At 48.3% G+C, this 21,573-nt stretch overlaps 3 protein-coding genes across 11 annotated transcripts in view; 1 reads left to right on the forward strand and 2 right to left on the reverse strand.

Annotated features, from left to right (window-relative positions):
• ARHGEF15 (Rho guanine nucleotide exchange factor 15) overlaps positions 1 to 9,907 on the reverse strand; it is a 28,553-nt gene extending 18,646 nt beyond the window's left edge. The window contains exons 1-3 of one of the 3 annotated variants that reach the window (XM_081578406.1): positions 9,788 to 9,907; positions 9,316 to 9,537; positions 8,640 to 8,785 (exon numbers count right to left, since the gene is read on the reverse strand). The gene's annotated coding sequence lies outside the window, so the exon portion shown is untranslated. Of the gene's footprint in view, positions 1 to 8,639; positions 8,786 to 9,315 lie in introns of all 3 variants that reach the window. The other 2 variants (XM_081578405.1, XM_081578403.1) reach the window with 2 other exon arrangements.
• Positions 9,908 to 9,955: 48 nt separating this feature from the next.
• Positions 9,956 to 13,650, forward strand: SLC25A35 (solute carrier family 25 member 35). Of its 5 annotated transcripts, XM_081578411.1 has the most exons (6): positions 9,956 to 10,134; positions 10,551 to 10,947; positions 12,016 to 12,081; positions 12,533 to 12,685; positions 13,036 to 13,170; positions 13,346 to 13,650. In XM_081578411.1, the coding sequence occupies exons 2-6, from the start codon at positions 10,573 to 10,575 to the stop codon at positions 13,517 to 13,519; spliced, it is 903 nt and encodes a 300-aa protein (XP_081434537.1). In that variant the 5' UTR covers positions 9,956 to 10,134; positions 10,551 to 10,572; the 3' UTR covers positions 13,520 to 13,650. The 5 variants fall into 5 exon arrangements, with proteins under 5 accessions (XP_081434537.1, XP_081434536.1, XP_081434540.1 ...); XM_081578410.1 differs by having other exon boundaries at positions 9,956 to 10,947; XM_081578414.1 differs by lacking the exon at positions 12,533 to 12,685.
• Positions 13,651 to 13,921: 271 nt separating this feature from the next.
• RANGRF (RAN guanine nucleotide release factor) lies at positions 13,922 to 15,381 on the reverse strand. 3 transcript variants are annotated; one of them, XM_081578417.1, is made up of 5 exons: positions 15,151 to 15,381; positions 14,945 to 15,061; positions 14,603 to 14,738; positions 14,406 to 14,491; positions 13,922 to 14,195 (listed from the first exon to the last, which is right to left on the reverse strand). In XM_081578417.1, the coding sequence occupies exons 1-5, from the start codon at positions 15,225 to 15,227 to the stop codon at positions 14,072 to 14,074; spliced, it is 540 nt and encodes a 179-aa protein (XP_081434543.1). In that variant the 5' UTR covers positions 15,228 to 15,381; the 3' UTR covers positions 13,922 to 14,071. The 3 variants fall into 3 exon arrangements, with proteins under 3 accessions (XP_081434543.1, XP_081434542.1, XP_081434541.1); XM_081578416.1 differs by having other exon boundaries at positions 13,922 to 14,183; positions 14,582 to 14,738; XM_081578415.1 differs by having other exon boundaries at positions 14,582 to 14,738.
• Positions 15,382 to 21,573: the final 6,192 nt, after the last annotated feature.

Raw genomic sequence — 21,573 nt, forward strand, 5'->3', positions numbered from 1 at the left:
ATGTTCCCAGGTGGCCTAGTGGTTGGCATTCCAGGCTTTCACTGCCATGGCCGGGGTTCAATCCCTGATCAGGGAACTGAGGTGGTGCAAGCTGTGCAGCGAGGCCAAAAAATAAATGCAAATTAAAAAAAAATAAAAATGAAACTTAAATGTGATTGGTCTTGATTTTGCCCAAAGATTCTTTTCTGGAAGGCTAGAAGAACCCTTAGATCTTTCTCTTTCACCCCTTTATTAAACTTCCACATCAGACAGCCTTGACCCTTCTTCAGTCCTCCTTACGTCACTCACCTGGATGTTAGGAAAGGGTTCATGGAGGAGAGGCACTTAGACTATTCCTTAAAAATCAGGTAGAATTTGTCCAGGCTAAGAGGCAAGGCCTATGCATGCTAAATCGCTTCAGTTGTGTCCCACTCTTCACAACCCTATGGGCTATAGCCCGCTAAGCTCCTTTTTCCATGGGGATTCTCCAGGCAAGAATACTGGAGTGGGTTGCCATGCCCTCCTGCAGGGGATCTTGCAAGGCATGGGTGACCATTTGGGGAGATGGCAGAAGTACAGGCACAGTGAAGAGGGAAGTAGGCCTATCTGGAGAACTATGAAAGGGAATCTTAGCTGATGTGGAAAGAGGGGTGTGGGGCAGGAGAAACACATAGAGGCCACCCTGCAGGCAACCAGACGGGGCTGAACAGGCACTGAGGCTTCTGATCAGGTGGCGGAGTGGACAGCAAGAGTTTTAACCAGTTCCCCACCCATTCCCCCCTCTTCCAGCACCAGCACCTAGTTTCCTTTTAGGGACCCACCCTTCCATCATTCTAGGTTCACATGGCACATTCTGGGGAAGTGTATGAACCAGAAGCAGCCAGTCAGCACGTTTCCTCTCCCCTAGCTACCGAGACTTGTTCAGGCATGAGCACATGACACAAGCAAGGCCAAAGCATACTTTATGTAAAAAAATCCCTTCTGGGACTTTTCTGGTGGTCCAGTGGTTAAGGTTCCTACTTTCAACGCAGGGGACCCATGTTCGATCCCTGGTTGGAGACATTCTGCATACCATGCAGTGTGGCTTAAAAAAAAAAATCCCTTCCAGTGGGAGAGGAGCTCATGATGAAAGAAGTGTTGAGTTCCACTAGCCTCTGGTAGGGCCAGGACCTTGAACTCCAGTGGAATCCTTCATGGAGTACAAAACACCTGGGCCTTCTTTTCTGTCTATAAGGCCAGTAGGGGTAGGTAGCCTCCCTGTGGTGAGTGATTGGCCTGCTCTGGGAATCCCTACAGGTTCTCTTCTAGGCGAGGATGGAGGATTCTGTTTACCTGCCACCTGTGCTCAGGTGGAGTCTGAGCACTTCACGTGTGGGGCCTGGCAGCCAGTATGAATCTGTTGATATCTAGGCCACCCCAGGCAGAGGTGCAGAAGAGGCACAACCCAGTGTCCTCCAGGCTTCTGTACCGTCCACCCTCCTCTCTCTGTGGTTTCACCCCTTCTCTCAGACCTGGGGCCATCTTTGTGCTTTCCCTCCACTTCTCTCACATTTGTCTCAGGACATTCACACTCAGGGGAAAAAAAAAAGTCTACGATAATCAACACAGCCTGGTACTGGTGAAAAAATAGACACACAGATCAGTGGAAATGGGCTAACACAAATATTGACTGAATTTTTTTTCAACTTTTTAAAAATTGAGGTGCTTTGAACTGATTCATCGGAAAAGACCCTGATGCTAGGAAAGATTGAAGGCAGGAGGAGAAGGGGACGACAGAGGATGAGTTGGTTGGATGGCATCACCAACTCAATGGACATGAGTCTGAGCAAGCTCCAGAAGTTGGTGATGGACAGGGAAGCCTGGCGTGCTGCAGTCCATGGGATCGAAAAGAGTCAGACACGACTGAACTGAACTGAAAAACTGAGGTATAGTTGATTTACCATATTAGTTTTGGGTGTACAACATAGTGATTCAAAAATTTTTATAGGTTATATTCCATTTATAGTTATAAAATATTGGCTTTTTCCCTGAGTCAACTGATTTTTTTATAATTTATTTTTTTATTTTTGGCTGTGCTGAGTCTTCGTTGCTACTTGGGCTTTTCTCTAGTTTCAGGGAGTGGGGGCTACTCTCTAGTTGCCGTGTGTGGACTTCTCATTGCAGTGGCTTCTCTTGTTGTGGAACTAGGGTGTGGAGGATTTAGTGGCTGCGGTGGCATGTGGGCTCAGTAGTTGTGGTTCCCAGACTCTACAGCACAGGTACAATAGTGGTGCTGCGTGGGCTCAGTGGCTCTGCAGCATGTGGGATCTTCCTGGATCTGGAATTGAACTCGTCTCCTGCATTGATAGGAGAATTCTTTACCACTGAGGCACCATAGAAGCCCTCAACTGATTTTTGACAACAGAAGCAAAGACAATTCAATGGAGATAGGCTACTTTTTTCAGCAAAAGTTGTTGAAACAACTGGTATCCATATGTAAAAATGACCCAGACCTTACATCACTCACACTCAAAAAACATCATAGACCTGAGTGTAAATCTTAGACCTAAACTACAGAATTTCTGAAAGAAAATGTAGGAAATAATCTAGGCAACCTTAGGTTTGGCAATAAGTTTTTAGTTACAACACCAAAAACATGATCCATGAAAGAAAAACACTGATGTTAGACTTTATTATGATTAAAACCTTCTGCTCTATAAAAGATACTATTAAGAGAATGAAAAGACGAGTTATAGACTGAGAGTAAATAGTCAAAAAACATATCTGATAAATGACTGTTATCCAAAATACACAAATAACTCAAACTCAACAACCAGAAAGTTAAACAATCCAATTAAAAACAAGGAAAAGATCTGAAGAGACACCTCACTAAAGAATATAATATATACAAGGGTTTAAATTGCCAACTATAAGATGAATAAGTTTGGGGGATCTAATGTACAAAATGTCAACTATAATTAACAATACTGTATATAACATAGGTTATCAATAAGAACGACTGTATAGCACAGGGAACTCTACTCAATACTCTGTAATAACTTACATGGGAAAAAAAGAGTTTGGCAATTTCTTAAAAAGCTAAGCATAGTCTTACCACTCAATTCAGCAATGGTACTCCTAGGTATTAACTCAACTGATTTGAAAACAAATGTGTATATATTAAAAAAAATGCACACAAACATTTATAGCAACTTTATTCATCATCACCAAAAACTAGAAGCAACCAAGATGTCCTTCAACACATGAAAGGATAAACAAACTGTGGTACATTCATAAAATGGAATATTTTTCAATAGTCAGATGTTATCAAGGCTTAAAAAGATATTGATGAAACTTAAATGCATATTGTTAAATCAAAGAAGCCAGTCTGAAGAGGCTACATTCCTTTATGATTCCAACTATATAATATTCTGGAAAAGGCATGTAAATATTCTGGCATATAAATATTCTGTAAATATTTAAATATCTGTAAAGGCATGTAAATATTCTGGCATGTAAAGGGATACAATATTCTGGAAATACAGGGACAATAGAAAGAACAGTAGTTGCCAGGGATGGTTGAACAGGTGAAATACAGAGGATTTTCTTTGGTGGGGGGGGAGGGGTGGTGATGAGATTATTTTCTATAATTCTATTGATATAATGCATTTGTCAAAACCCTTAAAACTTACAAAACAAGTTAATACATGCACTCCCAGCTGAGAGAGTCTAGAGGTAATGGTACTGTAATGGCATCAAGCACAGCCAGTGCTCAGATTTTAGTTTCTAATACTATTCTTCAATAGCAAACTAGGGCTCCTTGGAGAAATAGCTGACACTAGGACTAGGGCAGAAAATACACAGAATGAGCCTGGAGCATCTTATATTGCCAAACAGTAAAGAAACAAAAAAAATTTTTAAGATTTTTTTTAAAGCCTTTTTTGAATTTGTTACAGTATTGTTTCTGTTTTATGTTTTTGGCTGCTAGGCATCTGGGATCTTAGTTCTCCAACCAGGAATCAATGCAGCACCTTCTGCATTGGAAGGTGAAGTCTTAACCTGGACTGGACTCCCCTGACCGTCCAGTGGTTAGGACTCATCGCTTCCACTACTGTGGCCAGAGTTTGATCCCCGGTGGGGGAAAGATCTCAAAAGCCGAATGGTGTGACCAGCTCACAAAATAAATAAATAGTTTGATTTAAAAAAGATTTGATGAGGATATGTCAATAAAACATAGAAATTGGGAATTCCCTGGCAATTCAGTGGTTAGGACTCTGTCACTCTCACTGCTGAGGGCTGAGGCCAATCCCGGGTAGGGGAACTAATATCCCACAAGCTGGGCAGTGTGGCCAAAAAAATAAAGAAAACATAGAAATCTAATAAAAGAGTTCTCAAAGGCCAAAGTTAGAACATTATAAACAACAAAATAAACTATATTGGATTATAACTCAAAGTATAAAATAAATATCCATGATTCCATACTGATAGAAATAAATGGTTGAATAAATAAATAAATAGGGCAGACAAATCTCCCATGTGGAATTCCAAATAATTTATATAGATTTTTCTCCCTCAAGGAAGTGGAGTCTAATTCTCCATTCCTTAAATGTGGGCTATACATAGTGATTTCCTTCCAAAGAATGCACTGTGGAAAGGAGGAAAAAATTCTAATAAATTTTCTACAGAGAAACCTGACAGACACTACTTCAGCCTGGTGAACAAAGTCAATATCAACAGTGATGTCATTTTGACAGACAGTATGTATGCAGTAGCACCTTTGACATAATGTGGTGAATGACAGTTGCCTGTGTGGTCTGCCTCCCCAAAACCCACAACCTCACTCCAGTCATGAGAAAAGGAAAAAAAAAAAAAAAAACAATAGAAGGACATTCTACAAAATACCTAACCAGTACTTCTCAAAACTGCCCAGGTCATCAAAAACAAGGAAAGTCAGAGAAACCATGACAGCCAAGAGGAGCCTGAGGAGATACCACAAGAGAAGGCAATTCCTGGATGGAATCCTGAAAGAGAATAAAAACTTCATAGAAAAATGAAGGAAATCTGGAAAAGTATGGATGTCAATAATGCATTAATATTTGTTCATTAATTGTAACAATATCAATATATCATATTGAAACCATTTACCTCAGATTGGGACTCAGACCCAGCCAAAACCAAGTCTGGGACTTGAACCCACAATCTTTTAATTAGAATCACTCCCCTGATGTCTGGAGAAGGCAATGGCAACCTACTCCAGTACTCTTGCCTGGAAAATCCCATGGACAGAGGAGCCTGGTAGGCTGCAGTCCATGGGGTCTCGAAGAGTCGGACACGACTGAGCGACTTCACTTTCACTTTTCACTTTCGTGCATTGGAGAAGGAAATGGCAACCCACTCCAGTGTTCTTGCCTGGAGAATCCCAGGGACGGGGGAGCCTGTTGGGCTGCCGTCTATGGGGTCGCACAGAGTCGGACACGACTGAAGCGACTTAGCAGCAGCAGCAGCACCTGATGTCTGGACTCACTGAGGTTCAGGTTCTTTGTGTCTCAGTGCAGAGGAAATTCAGGGAGAGGCAAAGTGATAGGCAAGTAGATTTATTGTAAGAGATGCTTCCGGGCAGCTAGGAAACTCTGCCCCGGGGATTGAATGGGCTACTAATTTATAATGAAAAGGGGGAGGGGAAAAGACCGCCTTCTTCAAGAAGACATAGATGCAGACATGCATCACTAGCTCCTCCTTCATATTAGGCAGGAAAGTGTCTAACCCTCTGAGATAAAACTAGGATTATTACATTAGTAGAAGGGTGGTGACATTTTTCTCCCATCTAATGGCCTTGTGGTTTGTTTATGGTTTTATAGTTAAGCAAGCCTGCTTCATTGAACAATGTTCCAACAACTTTCTTGAGTGATCATTAACTTACAGTGGTCTCCCAAAGTTTTCTAGGTTTCCTTCTCTATCTATAGTCCCCTATTGGGACTTCTACAACTACCTGTATAACTATCCTATTCTATCCCCATCAATATTAATGTAAGACATTAATAATGAAGGAAATGGTTTTTCCAGTAGTCATGTATGAATGTGAGAGCTGGACTATAAAGAAAGCTGAGTGCCAAAGAATTGATGCTTTTGAATTGTGGTGTTGGAGAAGACTCTTGAGAGTCCCTTGGACAGCGAGGAGATCCAACCAGTCCATCCTAAAGGAAATCAGTCCTGAATATTCATGGGAGGGACTGATGCTGAAGTTGAAACTCCAATATTTTGGCTACCTGATGTGAAGAACTGACTCATTTGAAAAGAGCCTGATGCTGGGAAAGATTGAAGGCAGGAGGAGAAGGGGACAACAGAGGATGAGATTGTTGGATGGTACCACCGACTCGATGGACGTGAGTTTGAGTAAATTCAGGGAACTGGTGATGGACAGGGGTCCTGGCATGCTGCTGCTGCTGTTGCTGCTGCTGCTAAGTCGCTCCAGTCGTGTCCGACTCTGTGCAACCCCATAGACGGCAGCCCAACAGGCTCCCCCGTCCCTGGGATTCTCCAGGCAAGAACACTGGAGTGGGTTGCCATTTCCTTCTCCAATGCATGAAAGTGAAAAGTGAAAGTGAAGTCGCTCAGTCGTGTCCGACTCTTCGAGACCCCATGGACTGCAGCCTACCAGGCTCCTCCGTCCATGGGGTTTTCCAGGCAAGAGTACTGGAGTGGGGTGCCATTGCCTTCTCCGCCTGGCATGCTGCAGTCCATGGGTTTGCAGAGTCGGACATGACTGAGCGACTGAACTGAACTGAACTGAACGAAGGAAATTGGATGTGGGAACTCTCATAGTGTCTTTATAATTTTTCTATAAATCTAAAACTGTTCTAAAAATTAAGATTGTTTTAAAAATAATAACATTTTAAAAGTTGTCTATCTGTAGGATGTCTGGATATTAAAAATGAAAGGCTTCAGCCAGTAGTTCTAAAACTTAAGCACATATCAAAATATCTTAGAGGGTTTGTTAAGCCTCTCATCAGGCCCCATCTTCAGTGCAAGATCTAGTGTGGGACTAGAGAATCTGCATTGCTATGAAGTCCCCTGGGGCTTCCCTGGTGGCTCAGGAGTACAGAATCCACCTGAAGGAAACACAGGACACACGGGTTCCATTCCTGGGGCAGAAAGTTCCCCTAGAGGAGGAAATGGCAACCTGCTCCAGTATTCTTGCCTGGAGAATCCCACGGCCAGAGGAACCTGGTGGACTACATACAGTCCATGCGGTTGCAAAGAGTTGGACACGACATCACACGCACACATGAAGTCCCCAGGTGCTGCTGCTGTTGTTCCAAGGACTGTGCTTGAGAACCACTGGTATAAACTCAAAAATTAAAACAATGATGAGCTCTCATTCTACAAGCAGAGAGTCCCAGAAAGAGAGAACCCCACATGGCTTTCTTGACGAGAGAAGCCATTTTGTGATCCAAGCCTAGCTACAATGTTTACCCTAGAACAGATCTCAGTAATTAAAATCTTAGAGGAATAAAAGAATGCAAGAACAAAGTAAAAGCATTCAGAAGCAACAATTCAGTGATAAAACAAGAGTCCTGGGTCCTCCGCTTTTGAACCGTGGTGTTGGAGACTTTTGAGAGCCCCTTGGACCACAAGGAGATCAAACCAGTCAATCCTAAAGGAAACCAATCAATCCTAAAGGAAATCAGTCCTGAATATTCATTGGAAGGATTGATGCTGAAGCTGAAGCTCCAATACTTCAGCCACCTGATGCAAAGAACTGACTCATTGGAAAAGACCCTGATGCTGGGAAAGATAGAAGGCAGGAGGAGAAGGGGACAACAGAGGATGAGATGGTTGGATGGCATCACTGACTTGATGGACATGAGTTTGAGCAAGCTCTGGGAGTTGGTGATGGACAGGGAAGCCTGGTGTGCTGCAGTCCATGGGGTCGCAAAGAGTTGGACACAACTGAGCTGAGCGACTGAACTGAACTGAACTGAGGTCCTCCTCAAGGGATATACATAACAATCCGATCTTTGAGTTGTTCTAGGGGAACAAAGGCCCCACACACAGGTGGGGAATGGTAACTTCTGGCTAAAACCTGCAGACGGGTGGGTGGGAACCTAAGGAATGATGACGTTAACCTTCTGTCATTTGTGATTTCAATCAATGAAAGCTTGGACTTTTGCCCCTATTCTGTGTTGGATTCTCTTCAGCTCAAGCCCCGTCATGAATAAGCAAACCTCAGCCAAACGTCTTCACGAATATGCACATACCGTTAGTTCAAACTTCCCTAATTTTGCTGTTCGGGGAAACACTTCTTTGGGAAACATCGCCGTTATTCTCTTTTCTTACAAATCTTCCTTCTCTCACTCTTTGGCTTGGTTGTGTCTTTTGACTCAACACTCACTGAGATGAATCCAGTTTTTCAGGTGATAATCCCAGCCAGCAGGTGGAGTCATTTGCGGAGCATTCCTTGGACATTTTCAGGGGACCTTTTCAGAGCCTCTCTCGAGAAGCCCCGTTATCTGCTCCACGCCTCCTGCCTAGTTCAAAATCTCAGTGATTTAGCAGTAAGCTGGTGCGAAAAGACTCAGACTCAGCTCCCCAGCCCTGGGAGTGTCCAAGAACTCCCAGTGTAGTGGAGGAGTCAGAGTAAACAATTGCTGATCAAATCAGAAACAAAGTTTCTCATTTACCTGAGGAACAAAGCAGGATGGAAGTGTCTAAAAAGCTTCAAGGATCAGGAGAGATGAAGCTCAAGTTGAAGAGTGATTTGGAGGTTACCAGGATAAGGTGCAGTGGGAACAGGATACACAAAGGCACAAGGAGACTAATTGAGCACCTAGAGAAAAACACTTTCACTCAGGCTTACACAACACATAATTATCATTTCCATTTTACAAAGAAAGTTCTGAGAAGTTAAGTAACTTGCCTAAGGCCATCCAGCTGGTAAGCAGGAAGACCCAAACTGGACCTCAAAAGATTATCTAAGTCAGTTGTGCCCCCTAACTCCTCCTCCCACCCCAGAAGACATCCCTTGTTCTCCTGCCATCTTTCTCCAAGCCTTCCCCCTCTTTTCTCAGAAGTCCTTGCATAATTAACCATTACCAGGCTCATGAACAAGGACAGGAGTCCCAAGTCTCAGGACCTCTTCCACCACTTGCTGGCCTTGTATAACCTAGGGCCAGAGATCAAAATCCCACCCTACTCAGCCTGCCTGCCTGTCTTCTCTGGGTTGCTGTGAGGATCAAAAGAGCATAAGGATGTGACTATGTTCCCTGCGATCCTTCAGGACCCCTTTCTCTGCACCCGCAGCCACCACATCCCCGCCCTGGAACCTGTTATGCAAATATTTTACTCAGTTAAGGATACCTGTCCAGTCCAGGGGCGGGCTCTCCTGACTTCGATCCGAGGAGTGGATCTACAGTTTGGCAACCCCACCCGGCGACGACCCGGGATAGAAGAAGGGGAGCCCCCGGTTCGCAAAAGGAGCAGCCCCAGGGACTTCCCTGATGGTCCAGTGGTTAAGACTTCGCCTTCCAATGCAGGGGGTGCGGGTTCAATCCTCAGTCAGGGTACTAAGATCCCACATGCCTTACGGCCAAAAACAGAAAGTAGAAGCAATATTGTAATTAATTCAATAAAGACTTTTAAAAAAAGAAAAAAAAAAAGGAGCAGCCCCAAACCGGCCGATGAACTGCTGTCTCCGCACTCGGCCTCTGCGCCCGTCCAGTGACCCAGGGTCCACCCTCTCCTCCTCCCTACCAGTGATAAAAAAACAAAAACAAAAAAACTCTGCTCCCGGGGGACCCCTCCCAGCACTCCGAGTCGACAGCCTAGGCACCGGTGCAGGGGTGTGGAGAGTTAATCCCAACCGCTTCTCGGCAGATTCCGGGGGCTGGGTCGCCTGGAGCACCTCCTATTGGTCGGCGAGCCGGCTCGGCGTTGATTGGCTGCGGCTCTCAGCTACGCCTCTCCAAGGCTCCTCATTGGGCGCTGCTTTCCAATGATCGGAGTGTGGTGGCCAGGCCTCCGTAGGCTACCTGGGGTGAAGCTGCTGCGGGCTCCGGCAGATCCCTGGGGGCGCTCATCCTCCGCGAGTCTTGACTTCCTTGATTCAGACCTTCCTTGATTCTGAGTCTTGATTCAGACCTCGCTGCTGTCCCGGAGACGCCACCGGATCTTCTCCTGGTCCTCTCCCTCCTTAACCTGCTGATTTTCTTTTCCCTTCCTCCCCCGCACGCGTCTCCCAACTCCGCTTTTCCCTCACCTACTCTCGGCCCCCGGGTCTGACCATCCTCAGCATCCCACCTGCTGTCCTCTTTGACTCCTGCCCCTCCTTGACCTCAAATCCCTTAATTAACAAGTCCCTGTCATAGCCTTCTCGCCAGACTCTCCTAAACTCATATTTCTTTTCTCTTTACCATCTCCTGACTCCCAAATTCCAGCTAACCCTTGACCTTATGACATCTGACCCTGACACTTTATAGATTCCAGACCTCTAAATTTCTACCTCCTGCAGCCTGGACCGCTGAAACTGAGGCTCTCCCCAGGATATTCTGATCTCATTTCTGAAGTTAATTTTAACTTTCTTACCCCTGGGCCAGTTCCTGCTACTGCTATCCCACCATGGACTTCTTGATGAGCGGCCTGGCAGCCTGCGGGGCCTGTTTGTTCACCAATCCCCTGGAAGTGGTGAAGACCAGGATGCAGCTGCAGGGAGAACTGCGGGCCCCCGGTACCTACCAACGGCACTACCGAAATGTCTTCCATGCCTTCATCACCATCGGCAAGGTGGACGGCCTGGCGGCCCTGCAGAAGGGCCTGGCCCCTGCCCTCTTATACCAGTTTCTGATGAATGGCATCCGGCTGGGCACCTATGGGCTGGCGGAAGCTGGGGGCTACCTGCACACGGCTGAAGGCACGCTCAGCCCTGTACGCAGCGCAGCAGCTGGGGCCTTGGCTGGGGTCATGGGAGCCTACTTGGGGAGCCCCATTTACATGGTGAGAAGAAGGGTCTTGCCTGGGGCCTTCCAGGAAGATCCTTGGTTCAGGGTGGGTGCCTGGGCCTTCACTGAGGTTGGAAGTGGATTTGTGTAGGGGAAGATAAACGGTTTGATTAATATACATCGGCGAGTCTGGGGATTATGGGAGGTCATGGGCATCACAGAATTACTATCCTGTAGTCTGCCTCTTTGAGTTATCTGGTATAGGTGAAGGGTCAGGAGCCTGAGGCCCGACTAGCTCAAGGTCACACAGCTGCTTATTGCTAGGACCAGTCCAGTCCCTCCTTGGCTTCCCTGGTGGCTCGGTGGTAAAAATTCACCTCCAATGCAGGAGACGTGGGTTTGATACTTGGGTTGGGAAGATCCCCTGGAGAAGGAAATGGCAACCCACTCCAGTAGTTTTGCCTGGGAAATCCCATGGACAGAGGAGCCTGGCGGGCTACAGTCCATGGGGTCACAGAAGAATAAGACACTACTGAGTGACTAAACAAGAACAAGGCCCTGCTTAGCGCTCTGTCTGGAAAGACAATGTGAGGCAGTGAGGTCTGTAGAAGGAAAGGTAATCTGGTCTTCCTCCCAGGTTATGAGATTCAGGGACAGTGACCTCTCCAAAGCCAGCTGGAGGCCAGAGAGCAAGTTTTGCAGAGGACCCCTCACAGCCTACCCTAGAGCCTGATGTTGGAGCCTGGTCATGGTAGTGGCTGAAGATCCTGTCTGCCAGTCTGAGAATAGGAGATGGCATGAGAGGCTGGACACCAGGTCTCGCCTAACATGAACAGTCTTAGGAAATGTTGCCATTCTCCATCCCCCACCCCTACCCCAAGGGAGGGGAGGATGTAGAGGGGGTAGGGTGCCTTGCAGTGCTAGGAGATCCATCCCCCGGGATTGGAGCCAAGGGACACAGTCTCCTGACCAATTTGTTAAGTAGGAACAACAATAATTATCAGATTAGGAGGATATTCATTGCTGAACACCCTAGAGCAAGTGTGAAGGGGCCAGGCATTTGGGTTTCTGAGGTGGGAGGCTGATCTCTGAGCCATAGGCTATAATACTCTCTCTTCCCCAGGTGAAGACACACCTACAAGCACAGGCAGCCACAGAAATCGCTGTGGGGCACCAGTATAATCATCAGGTGAGGGTTTTCCAACTCCCGGCTTGAGTCCCTGCCCAGTCTCTCCCATCTTCCCCCAGCTTTCTGCCTGTACCCAGCAGCTCCAACCCAGCCACAGATCTGCCCAGCCCATCAGTTCAGCCCTACTCCACCCCTGGAATCCACTCAAACCCTCTTTACCCTATGTTCCCAGTTCCTCTAGTCTTCTGCACCTGTTTCTCCTGCCCCATCCTCCTGACCTGCTAATGTCCTCACTTGCATACACCCTGCCCCGTTCTGGGGTGGCGAGGAAGAGAAGGATAGGTTGGTCAATAACTGAGGCCACATTCATGCTTGAAGCCACATGGAACTGGTTGTCTAGACACTGGGGTGCCTGTGATGGACCCATCCTTGTTGCTGTTAGGAGGTAGCAGCCCCTGATGCTTGGGTGACTGAACCTCGCCCCCATGGTCTTTCCCCCGGCCCCCACCAGGGCATGTTTCAGGCACTAACCAAGATTGGCCAGAAACATGGTCTGGTGGGGTTGTGGCGTGGGGCCCTGGGCAGCCTGCCCCGAGTTATCGTCGGTTCCTCCACCCAGCTGTGCACCTTCTCCTCCACCAAGGACCTCATGACCCAGTGGGAGGTACTGCCTGGGGAAGGGGTGGGGCCATCCTGGGAATGTGGGTGGGTGGGGGGGACAAGTTGAAGCGGGCTCAGTTTGAAGTGGGACAGTGCCAACATTCAATGTGAGGGGGCAGCAGGTAGTCTTGGGGGGTCACGGTCTCTTTCTAACCTTCCCACAGTTCTCTTGTCCCTTCCACCCAGGTGTGCCTGAGTCCTCAGTTCCTTGCACTCTTCCTCCTTCAGTGTTATCACCGGTGGAGTGGAAGCTCCCTGAGTTACCGGCTCTCTCCTGTATCCCCAGTGCAGGGCCTGGCCTTTAAGTGGGGTTGAACAATTGGCTGACAGAGCTCTCCCTCCCTCCCCCATTAGATATTTCCACCTCAGAGCTGGAAGGTGGCTCTGGCGGCCGCCATGGTGAGTGGCATCGCGGTGGTCCTGGCCATGACACCCTTTGACGTGGTCAGCACAAGGCTGTACAACCAGCCCACAGATGCTCAGGGCAAGGTAAGGGAGTGCCCTGGGGTGTGGGCAGGCAGGGGAAGCTGGGGGATGGGGGAAAGCAGATTGTGGGTGCAGGTAGGAACCCTAAAATGTAGCCTGCTGAGGTGAGGCTCCTGGTAGAGCCTTCTCCTGGTGGAGCCAAACTCCTTCCCTCTGCTCTTCCTCTCCCACCTCTCAGGGCCTCATGTACCGGGGGTTACTGGACGCTCTGCTGCAGACGGCTCGGACAGAGGGCATTTTTGGCATGTACAAGGGAATAGGTGCCTCCTACTTCCGCGTTGGCCCCCACACCATCCTTTCCCTCTTCTTCTGGGACCAGCTGCGCACAGTCTACTACATGTATACCAAATAACAACAGACGCTCTTCCCCACTCCAGCAAATCAGCACTCCTTGGACTCTTCTGACTCCATTTTTATTACCAGGAGACTTCTGACCAGGTGGCCTTTCATCCATCCGAGGGGGACCACCAACACCACTCCCCATCTGATTTCTCAGGATTGAATCACTACAAGGGATAGTTTCCTTCCCTTTCTTGGGTGTTGCTTTAAACCTTCCCTGCTTATACTCCTGCACATTTCACACCGCTCTCTCAGGGCTGAACCTGTCACTCCAAACTGTGTTTCCTCCCTTTCTCCACTGCCAGCCTTGGGTCCCTTCTGATCCTATGTATAATTTTAAACTCCACCGTCCAAGACCAAATGGAATTGGGGGGACCCAGGTATTCTGTTAGATTTCAAAGGTACAGAGGTTATATTGGTTATAAAGCAAGTTTATTTCTGCAGAGAGGAGATGTCTTGTGTTTATGCACTGGAAAGGAATTAGGGGAATATATCCAACCCTTTGTTCCCCTTGCAGAACAGAAGCCCCAGGTCTTCAGAAGCATTATGCAGCATTTCAGCGTCCTTACTGGGGACCAAAGATGTTGGGATCATGAAGGGTCAGACTGGTCACAAGCTGTTCAAAGTCGCCCAGGCTCCAGGGCAGAACTGACAGATTTTCCGGGCCAAGAGATGACCTATTCTCAGGGCTTGGGGTGGGGAACAGATAGAGAACATCATCTAGGCCTTGGGTTTATAAGCTCCCATTTCCCCAGAAGACCTGGTTATCTGTGACTCCAAACTCGTGGCCCACTCCCACTTCCTTGGAGGCCCCCACCAGACAGTCTCCCTACTCTGCCCCTCCAAGCCTAATTCCCCTGGGGACCCAATCATTATCCACGTGCCCTTTCTGTCCTTACGGGGGCTGATTGAAGGTGAGCAGGAGATCAGTCTGGTACTGGGGCAGCCGCAGCAAGGCCTGATGCAGTGTCACATACTTGGCTACCTAAAGGGATCAGAGTCCAGATGCTGACCTGATTCCCCAGCACCATCCCCTTCACCCCTCCAGGACGTCTCACACTTCTCTGACCCTCACCTGCTGATTTTCTTTAGCTACCTGCTGTTGGCCAGAGAGGATCCAGGCTTCTTGACAGCAGCCCCTCAGGGCCAGGTTTTCCAAAACGAGGGGCTGCACAGTCTCCACTTGCACAGCCCTAGCCTCTTGCACCCCGCCAACATCTTCAAAGTGGTACCTGGAGTTGAGGGAGCAGGGTCAGGGAGGGGCATTTGTCACTGCCCCTTTCAAGCATCTCTTAAACCCTAAGCTTCTCTCGCTTCCAATGATAACGATGTTGCCCTTGGAGTTCTCGTTGCCCTGATTAACTGTCCAGCCACAGACCCCGCCCACTCCTTCGGCTCCGGTCCTCCCATTGGCCAGCCGCGGGCCCACCTCCCTCACCGGGCAGCCTCCTCGCCCTGCACGTGGGCCTGCAGCTCTAGAAGTTCGATTATCAGGCTCTGGTCTGTCACGCGATGGCAGAAAACTTCTTGATTGTCCGGGACCGGTCGGAGGTCGCTGGAGAGAGGCGAAGTAGACCCTGGTTGACCCCGGTTTCTTCCCGCAACCCACCTGGTCAAATTCCTTTGGTGCCTGGGCCGTCTCACCTTACGTCAATGGTCCCCGGAGGGAGAGTGGCGGAGAAGGCGCCCCCGAACAGTGGATAGTCTCGCGTGGGCTCCATGGGCCTGAGACTAGAGTATATGCATTAACGATTTAAAAGAAACCCACGTGGGGCCACGTGCCATCACCTCCCTGCGTTTCTCTGCAGCCGTGGCCACCTCCAGGTCGCCACCTCCAGGTCGCCCTTGGCTTCCGACTCTTTAAGATTTGGCCCTGCCCCGCGGTCGCGCTGGCCGATTGGCGCCCGCCCCTTGGGGGCGGTGCCCCAGAGGAGCTGCTCCCGGAAACCAAGCTCTCTGGAGGGCGCGGGGCGGGACCGCGGGGTCCGCTAGGAGCTAAGCCTTCGGTTTAGGACTTGTGACGCCCACTTGGTCACTAGCCCGCGCCCATCGGCCTCCTCGTTTTAAAGGGGTCGCACTTTCTAAGAATGTCGCTTGAGAACCTCCTTAGGGGCCGTTACTTATCCAAAGGACCGACGTCTTTGTGGGGTCTCCTGAGGTGTGTGGAGGGGGGATAGTGTCAGGGTCTCCCCATATTACTCTCGGGGTCTCTTGACAGGGAGCGGACTGCCAACCAGATCGCTAATTCCCGGATGCAGGGAATTAGGGAAACAATGGGGCCAGGTGTAGGGGACCGGGTTAGGATTTAGGCCTCAGGCCTTCCTGAAAGCAAGACCCAACCTGGGGATTATATATCTAATCCCCTCAAATCTTCCCTTGGGAGCTGAGGTGAGGCGAGGGAATGGAGGGGTGGGAAGGAGGCGGTCCCCACCCCTCACACACACACACACCTGGACGGAAGCGCTGAATAAACTTGTTTTTCTTTTATAGGTTTTTAGAGTGTTCTTAAAATGTCAGCTCAGGTGTATCCTCCCAGCTAATTGCTTCATTCATGTTTGAGCCCCAGCACCTGGCAGAGTGTTTAGAGCATAACAGACATATATGGTTGAGTGATTGAATAAACCCAAGAGGGTGAATTTTGGGACCCAGGGGACCACCCATACCCTCAGGGGCTCTAGATGTCATCTACTTGCCACCCAAAAACTGAGCTAGAGTATTCTCATCCTGAGGCCATCCCACCCACTGGGTTCCAAGTGCCATCATACTTCTGGACCCTAATAATTTTGTGACACTGAGGCCAAGGGGCACATATTCTTTGATCCCTCATCTTACCAGGCCTTAAGTGAAGGGCTGGAGATACAAAGGCTATTTAGGACCCAGCCCTTACCCCACCAGGAATTTACAAAGAACAGTGGAGCACACTTTGAGCCTTTTTTTTTTTTTTTAATTTTTACTTATTTATTTGGCAGTGCTGGGTCTTAGTTGTGGCATGCAGGATCTTTAGTTGTGGCATGTGGAATCTATTGACAGTTCCCTGATCCAGAATCGAACCTGGGATCCCTGTAATGGGAACTTGGAATCTTATCCACTGGGCCATGAGGGAAGTTCCCTTGAGTCTTTTTTTTTTTTTTTTTTAAGATTTGTTTGGTTTTTGCTGTACTGGGTCTTTGTTGCTTCCTACAGGCTTTCTCATTGCTGAGCATAGGCTCTAGGCATGCGAGCTTCAGTAGTTGAAGCTCCCGGGCTCTAGAATGCAGGCTTAGTAGTTGTGGCACACCAGTGTAGTTGCTCTGAGGCATGTGGGATCTTCTGGGACTAGGAACCGAACCCATGTCCCCTGCATTGGCAAGTGGATTCTTAACTACTGCACCACCAGGGAAGCCCCACCTTGAGTCTTAAAAGTTGCCTCAGAATTCACCAGGTCATGCTAGGGGTATTCTAGCCAAGGCGAACACCAGGAGCAAAGACTTGGAAATGAGAGGGCATGTTTGGGGGAATATGAGCATATCAGCTTGGCAAGGGTGCCGTGGCAGGGAGCTTTGAGGCTGGAGTGTTTGTCATGTGCAAGGTGTTTATAGAACATGCTAAGGAGCTTGGGCTCCTCACTTATGATAGCCAACATCAGACCTCTCTCTCTGAGCCTCATCAACTAAAACATTGTTAGGATTAAAGGCAGTATGGATGTAGTTGAATCTGAATCTGTTTCAGGCAAAGAGAGTGGACTGTTTGATCCGTGAGGAATTAGAAAGAGGGAGGGGTGTGTTATAGAAGCCTGAGGAAGAGGAGGAGTCCAGACAAAGGGAACAAAGGAAACCAAGTCACAGGGTCAACCCTGCTGCCTCCCTCAGCATCTCTCTGTCCCTCCCTCCCATTTCTACTGGCTTGCCCTCTGCCCTGTCCTCCCTGCTAGAGACAATGCTGGCTCTGGCTGCTTTGAGAGCAGTCAAGCAGATAGGGAATCCTTGGAAAGGGACCTGCAAGGACATAGAAGTTAACAGGGCCCCGGCACTGGGCACAAGGGGTGAGGGCCTATTCATGGGCCAGGAAGAGGTGAGACTAGACTACGGAGACTGAGGAAAATACCCCCAACTTCCTCGTTTTGGGTCTCTGGCATGTCAGGTGTCATGCTCTGCTATGACATGTTGGGGAGGACTGGCCCTCCAGCAGTTCTGGAGCTCTGGGGGCACAGGTTAGGTGGGCTCTTCCAGATAATAGGAAGCAGTCCTCCAGGAAGTGACAGAGGTGCAGGGCTGGACGTCCTCTGGGAGTGGGGTGGAAGGAAGCCCTAACTTGGCAAGTTCCTGCTCTTGACTCTCCCTTACCCTTCACCTTTTTCCCTCTGTGTCTGTCACTAATGGGCTCCCCAACAGCTGATTCTTTCTGCATGTTCATGTTCAAACTTCCCAAGAGGCCAGATCTAATTAGGTCAGTTTTTTGCCATCCAATTTGAAAGTACCTCTTTGGCCAGCTGTCCTGCCTGGCCATTTCCCAGGCCAATACCCAAACACAGATAAGATCTCTTCTTTGTCCATCTGGCTGTGACTAGGATGACCAGTATCATGGGAGAGATCTCATTAGGCCACTTTTCTCAAGAGAGTGTGAACATATGTCCAGCTCCTGGCTCACCTGTTGAAGTAGGTCTGCAACTGATTGATTCTGTGCCCCTGGAACATTCCTTCTTCCAGTGCTCTGCATGCATTTGATGCAGTTTTTTATTTAGGGCTCAGGTGTCCCCAAGCCCCCACCCCATCACTTTTGGGGGCACCAAGAGGTGGAAGTGATGGACTCAGATCAGAGAGATGACTCAACACCCAAAGTCAAGCATCCCTTTAGAGTAAGGGCAATGTATATTTCTACCAAGCAGGGTTTTTTAACGTTTTTGCTTCCATGAACCTCTTTGGCAGTTTGGTGAAGCCCATGGAGCCCTACTCATAATAATGCTATTATAATTTTTTTAATATTTAGCTGCAACACTCAGGATCTTTGATCTTTGTTTCAGCACATGGGATCTTTAGTTGCAGCAAGCAGGATCTAGTTCCCCGACCGGGGATCAAACCCAGGACCCCTGTGTTGGGAGTGCAGAGTCTTCTTAGCCACTGGACCATCAGGGAAGTTCCAAATCGGCACATAATTTAGCCTTTTCATCTGCTTTGTTTTGCCAAGCCATTTCCTTGTCACCTTCCCCAGGTGGTGGTGTTTGGGAGTGGGGAGGGCTGTCTGTATTACTTAGGGAAAGGATCTAGGAGAGAGAGGAGTTCGCCTTGCTGTGAAGACAGGGTCAGCAGAGCTAGAACTCAGTGGTGAGGAGAACCGGATGACTCCCTAGTCCCTTCTGTTGCCCTGGATACCTTCCCAGGGGCATCCCAGGATGCTCCAGTGACATAGGCAGTGGGAAGCTAGTTGGTTAGGCTGTGAGGTTAGTGATGCCATTCCTTCTCAGCCTCCTCTTTTTCTGCCAGTCCCTTCAATGTTCCCAGGCTCTCCTCACTCCTCCCAATTAACCTTCCCCACACATAGACCAGTACCTTGCAAACCTTCATCTCCATCTCTATCCCACATCTCTTTTTGTTGTTGTTGTTTTGGCTGTGCCACCCACATGGCATGCAGGATCTTAGTTGCCTGACCAGGGATCAAACCTACGCCCCCTGCAGTGGAAACATGTGTCCCCCCGACACCTCAAACTCAACAGTCCTAAGCAAAGCACATCATTTTCCTCCCATGCATGCACCATCTTCATCTAGTTAATGAAGTTACTGCCTACCCAGTGGTCCAAGCAAAGAATCTGCACTTCATCAACTCCTCTACCTTTCCTTCACATCCAGTTCTGGGTGGTGGGTGATTCTACCCACCACCACCACCCTAGTCCTGACCATCACTATTTCTGCCTGAAGCATGCAAAGTGCTCTTATGGGATTTCTCACATCCTCTCGTCTTCCTTCTCTGCAGCTGGAGTGATCATGTCTTGCTCTCATATAACCCCCTTCAGGTAGTTTATAAAATGCAGATTCCTTGACATGTTGTTAGACCCTTAACTGTGCCTGTCCTGTTTTAATATTCCAGACAGACTCATCTTTGTTCAGTTCCTTAACTTGCTTTACTGCTCACCCCTGAGGCTTTGCAAATATCTTTAGCTTTCACTCTCTCCCCACTCGTGTAACCAGCTGCTGCTCACTCCTCATGTCTCAGTTAATCTGGGGAATCTTCCCCTAATCCTGAAAGTCTGGGCTGCATCCCCTGCTGTGAGCTCCCACCTGTACCTTGAGATTCCTCTAAAAGATATTTCATTGAAATGATTTGCTTTATGTCTGTCTCCCTCCGTGTGTGCACCTGCCCAGGGAGGAGGCCCTTGACAATTTTCTTACCTGGGTGACAGGTGGGGCAGGACTCTCTCTTTCGCACCCTTTGTCCATGTAGCCACGGGCTGTTCCTCCAGCCTGACCAGGCAGACAGTGTTGTACAAAGCCACCTGGGGGGAAAACAGCCCATAGTGGCTGGTACTCCTAGTGAGCTACTCACACAGGAAGGTCTTTCCTGAAGCCTGAGATAGGTCTCTAATCCAGGCCCCACCACAGCAGTGCCGCAGACTGTACCTTCTGGCTATTTGCTGCCCCCAAGTGTCTAATGACACGCCGAAGATTTATGCCCCAGCGTTCTGAATGCAGCAGGTGCTGGGGAAATAAATACATCTTATGGGGTCTCAGGGCCTCTGAAGGCTCAACTGCTGGAGATGTCCTACTCCCAAGGACTCACAGCTGCCTGGCGCCCCTCTCTGGGAGGGTCCCATATGGACCTCTGCGCACACACAACCCCCTCTCTTTGCTCGGACCCCCTGAAACCCTCGTTCAAAACACATCAGATGCACACTCAGTTTACTGCTTTTTCTGTGAAACTGAAGGGTGTTGTTGGCTGCCAGGCAGATGTTAAATTGAGAGACAAGACACTGATTCTCCCCATCTCTCCACCCACACCCCTACCTGCCCCAACACATGCATATGCTGTCCTTCATTTGACACAATGACAAGAGCTTGCAACTTTGGAGAAAGGAAGTAAAAAGGGGAAATTATTGAAGGCTTGCAAAACAAAACCACCCATAAGCCCAATTCATTAAGTTCACTCTTCTATTAAGGGAAAAAATGTTATCAACCTTAACTAATTTTAATCCTTATTTATTCATTTGTTCAATATATATTTATTGAGCACCATGTAGGTAACAGGCATTGTGCTAGGTGTTAGGATCAGTGGAGGGCAGAAAGGGAGTTCCTGCTCTCATGGACCACAAAAGAATTCCCTCGGAGAAATCTCCAAGATGTTGAGCTATTTAGGGAACAGACTTGAGCTGTATAACAGGACAGTCACAGCAGTCATGAGAAAATTTCTACATACACTTCTCTGGACAAAGGAAGCAAGGATGGCTGTCAGCAAGCAGTCCTAACAATGCTGCCTCCAGGAAATGTGACTTCAGGACAGTAGGAAGCAGATGTTGCAATTTATTTAACCTTAATTCTTCCTTTGTTTTAAAAAGGGGGGAGGGGGCTATCAAGTACCTTGCTGAACTCTTACGAAAAATAATTTAGATACATATAAACGCCTAGCATATGCTTGGTTCATGGTAGGTGCCATATACAGGTATTTTTTTGTTTATTGAGATATAATTGACATATGTGAGTTTAAGGTGTACAATGTATTGACTTGACACACTAGCAAATGATTACCACCATACCTCACACCTGGACTTCCCAGTGGCAATAATGATGAAGAATTTGCCTGCCAATGCTGGAGACAAGAGACGAAGGTTCAATCCCTGGGCCAAGAAGATACCCTGGAGGATGGCATGACAACCCACTCCAGTATTCTTGCCTGGAGGATCCCATGGACAGAGGAGCCTGGTGGGTTACAGTCCACAGGGTCACAAAGAGTCAGAAACGACTGAAGTGACTTGGCATGCACATGCATACCTGCATCAGATAACTATTAAGATTTATTCCTGCAGCAACTTTCAGGTACACAACAGTTATTAACTGCAATCACCATGCTGCACATTAGATCCCCAGAGCTTATTCATCAGGT

Source organism: Giraffa tippelskirchi, chromosome 3, assembly GCF_054371585.1.
Source record: "Giraffa tippelskirchi isolate mGirTip1 chromosome 3, T2T-mGirTip1v1.2.pri, whole genome shotgun sequence".
Taxonomy (NCBI): domain Eukaryota; kingdom Metazoa; phylum Chordata; class Mammalia; order Artiodactyla; family Giraffidae; genus Giraffa; species Giraffa tippelskirchi.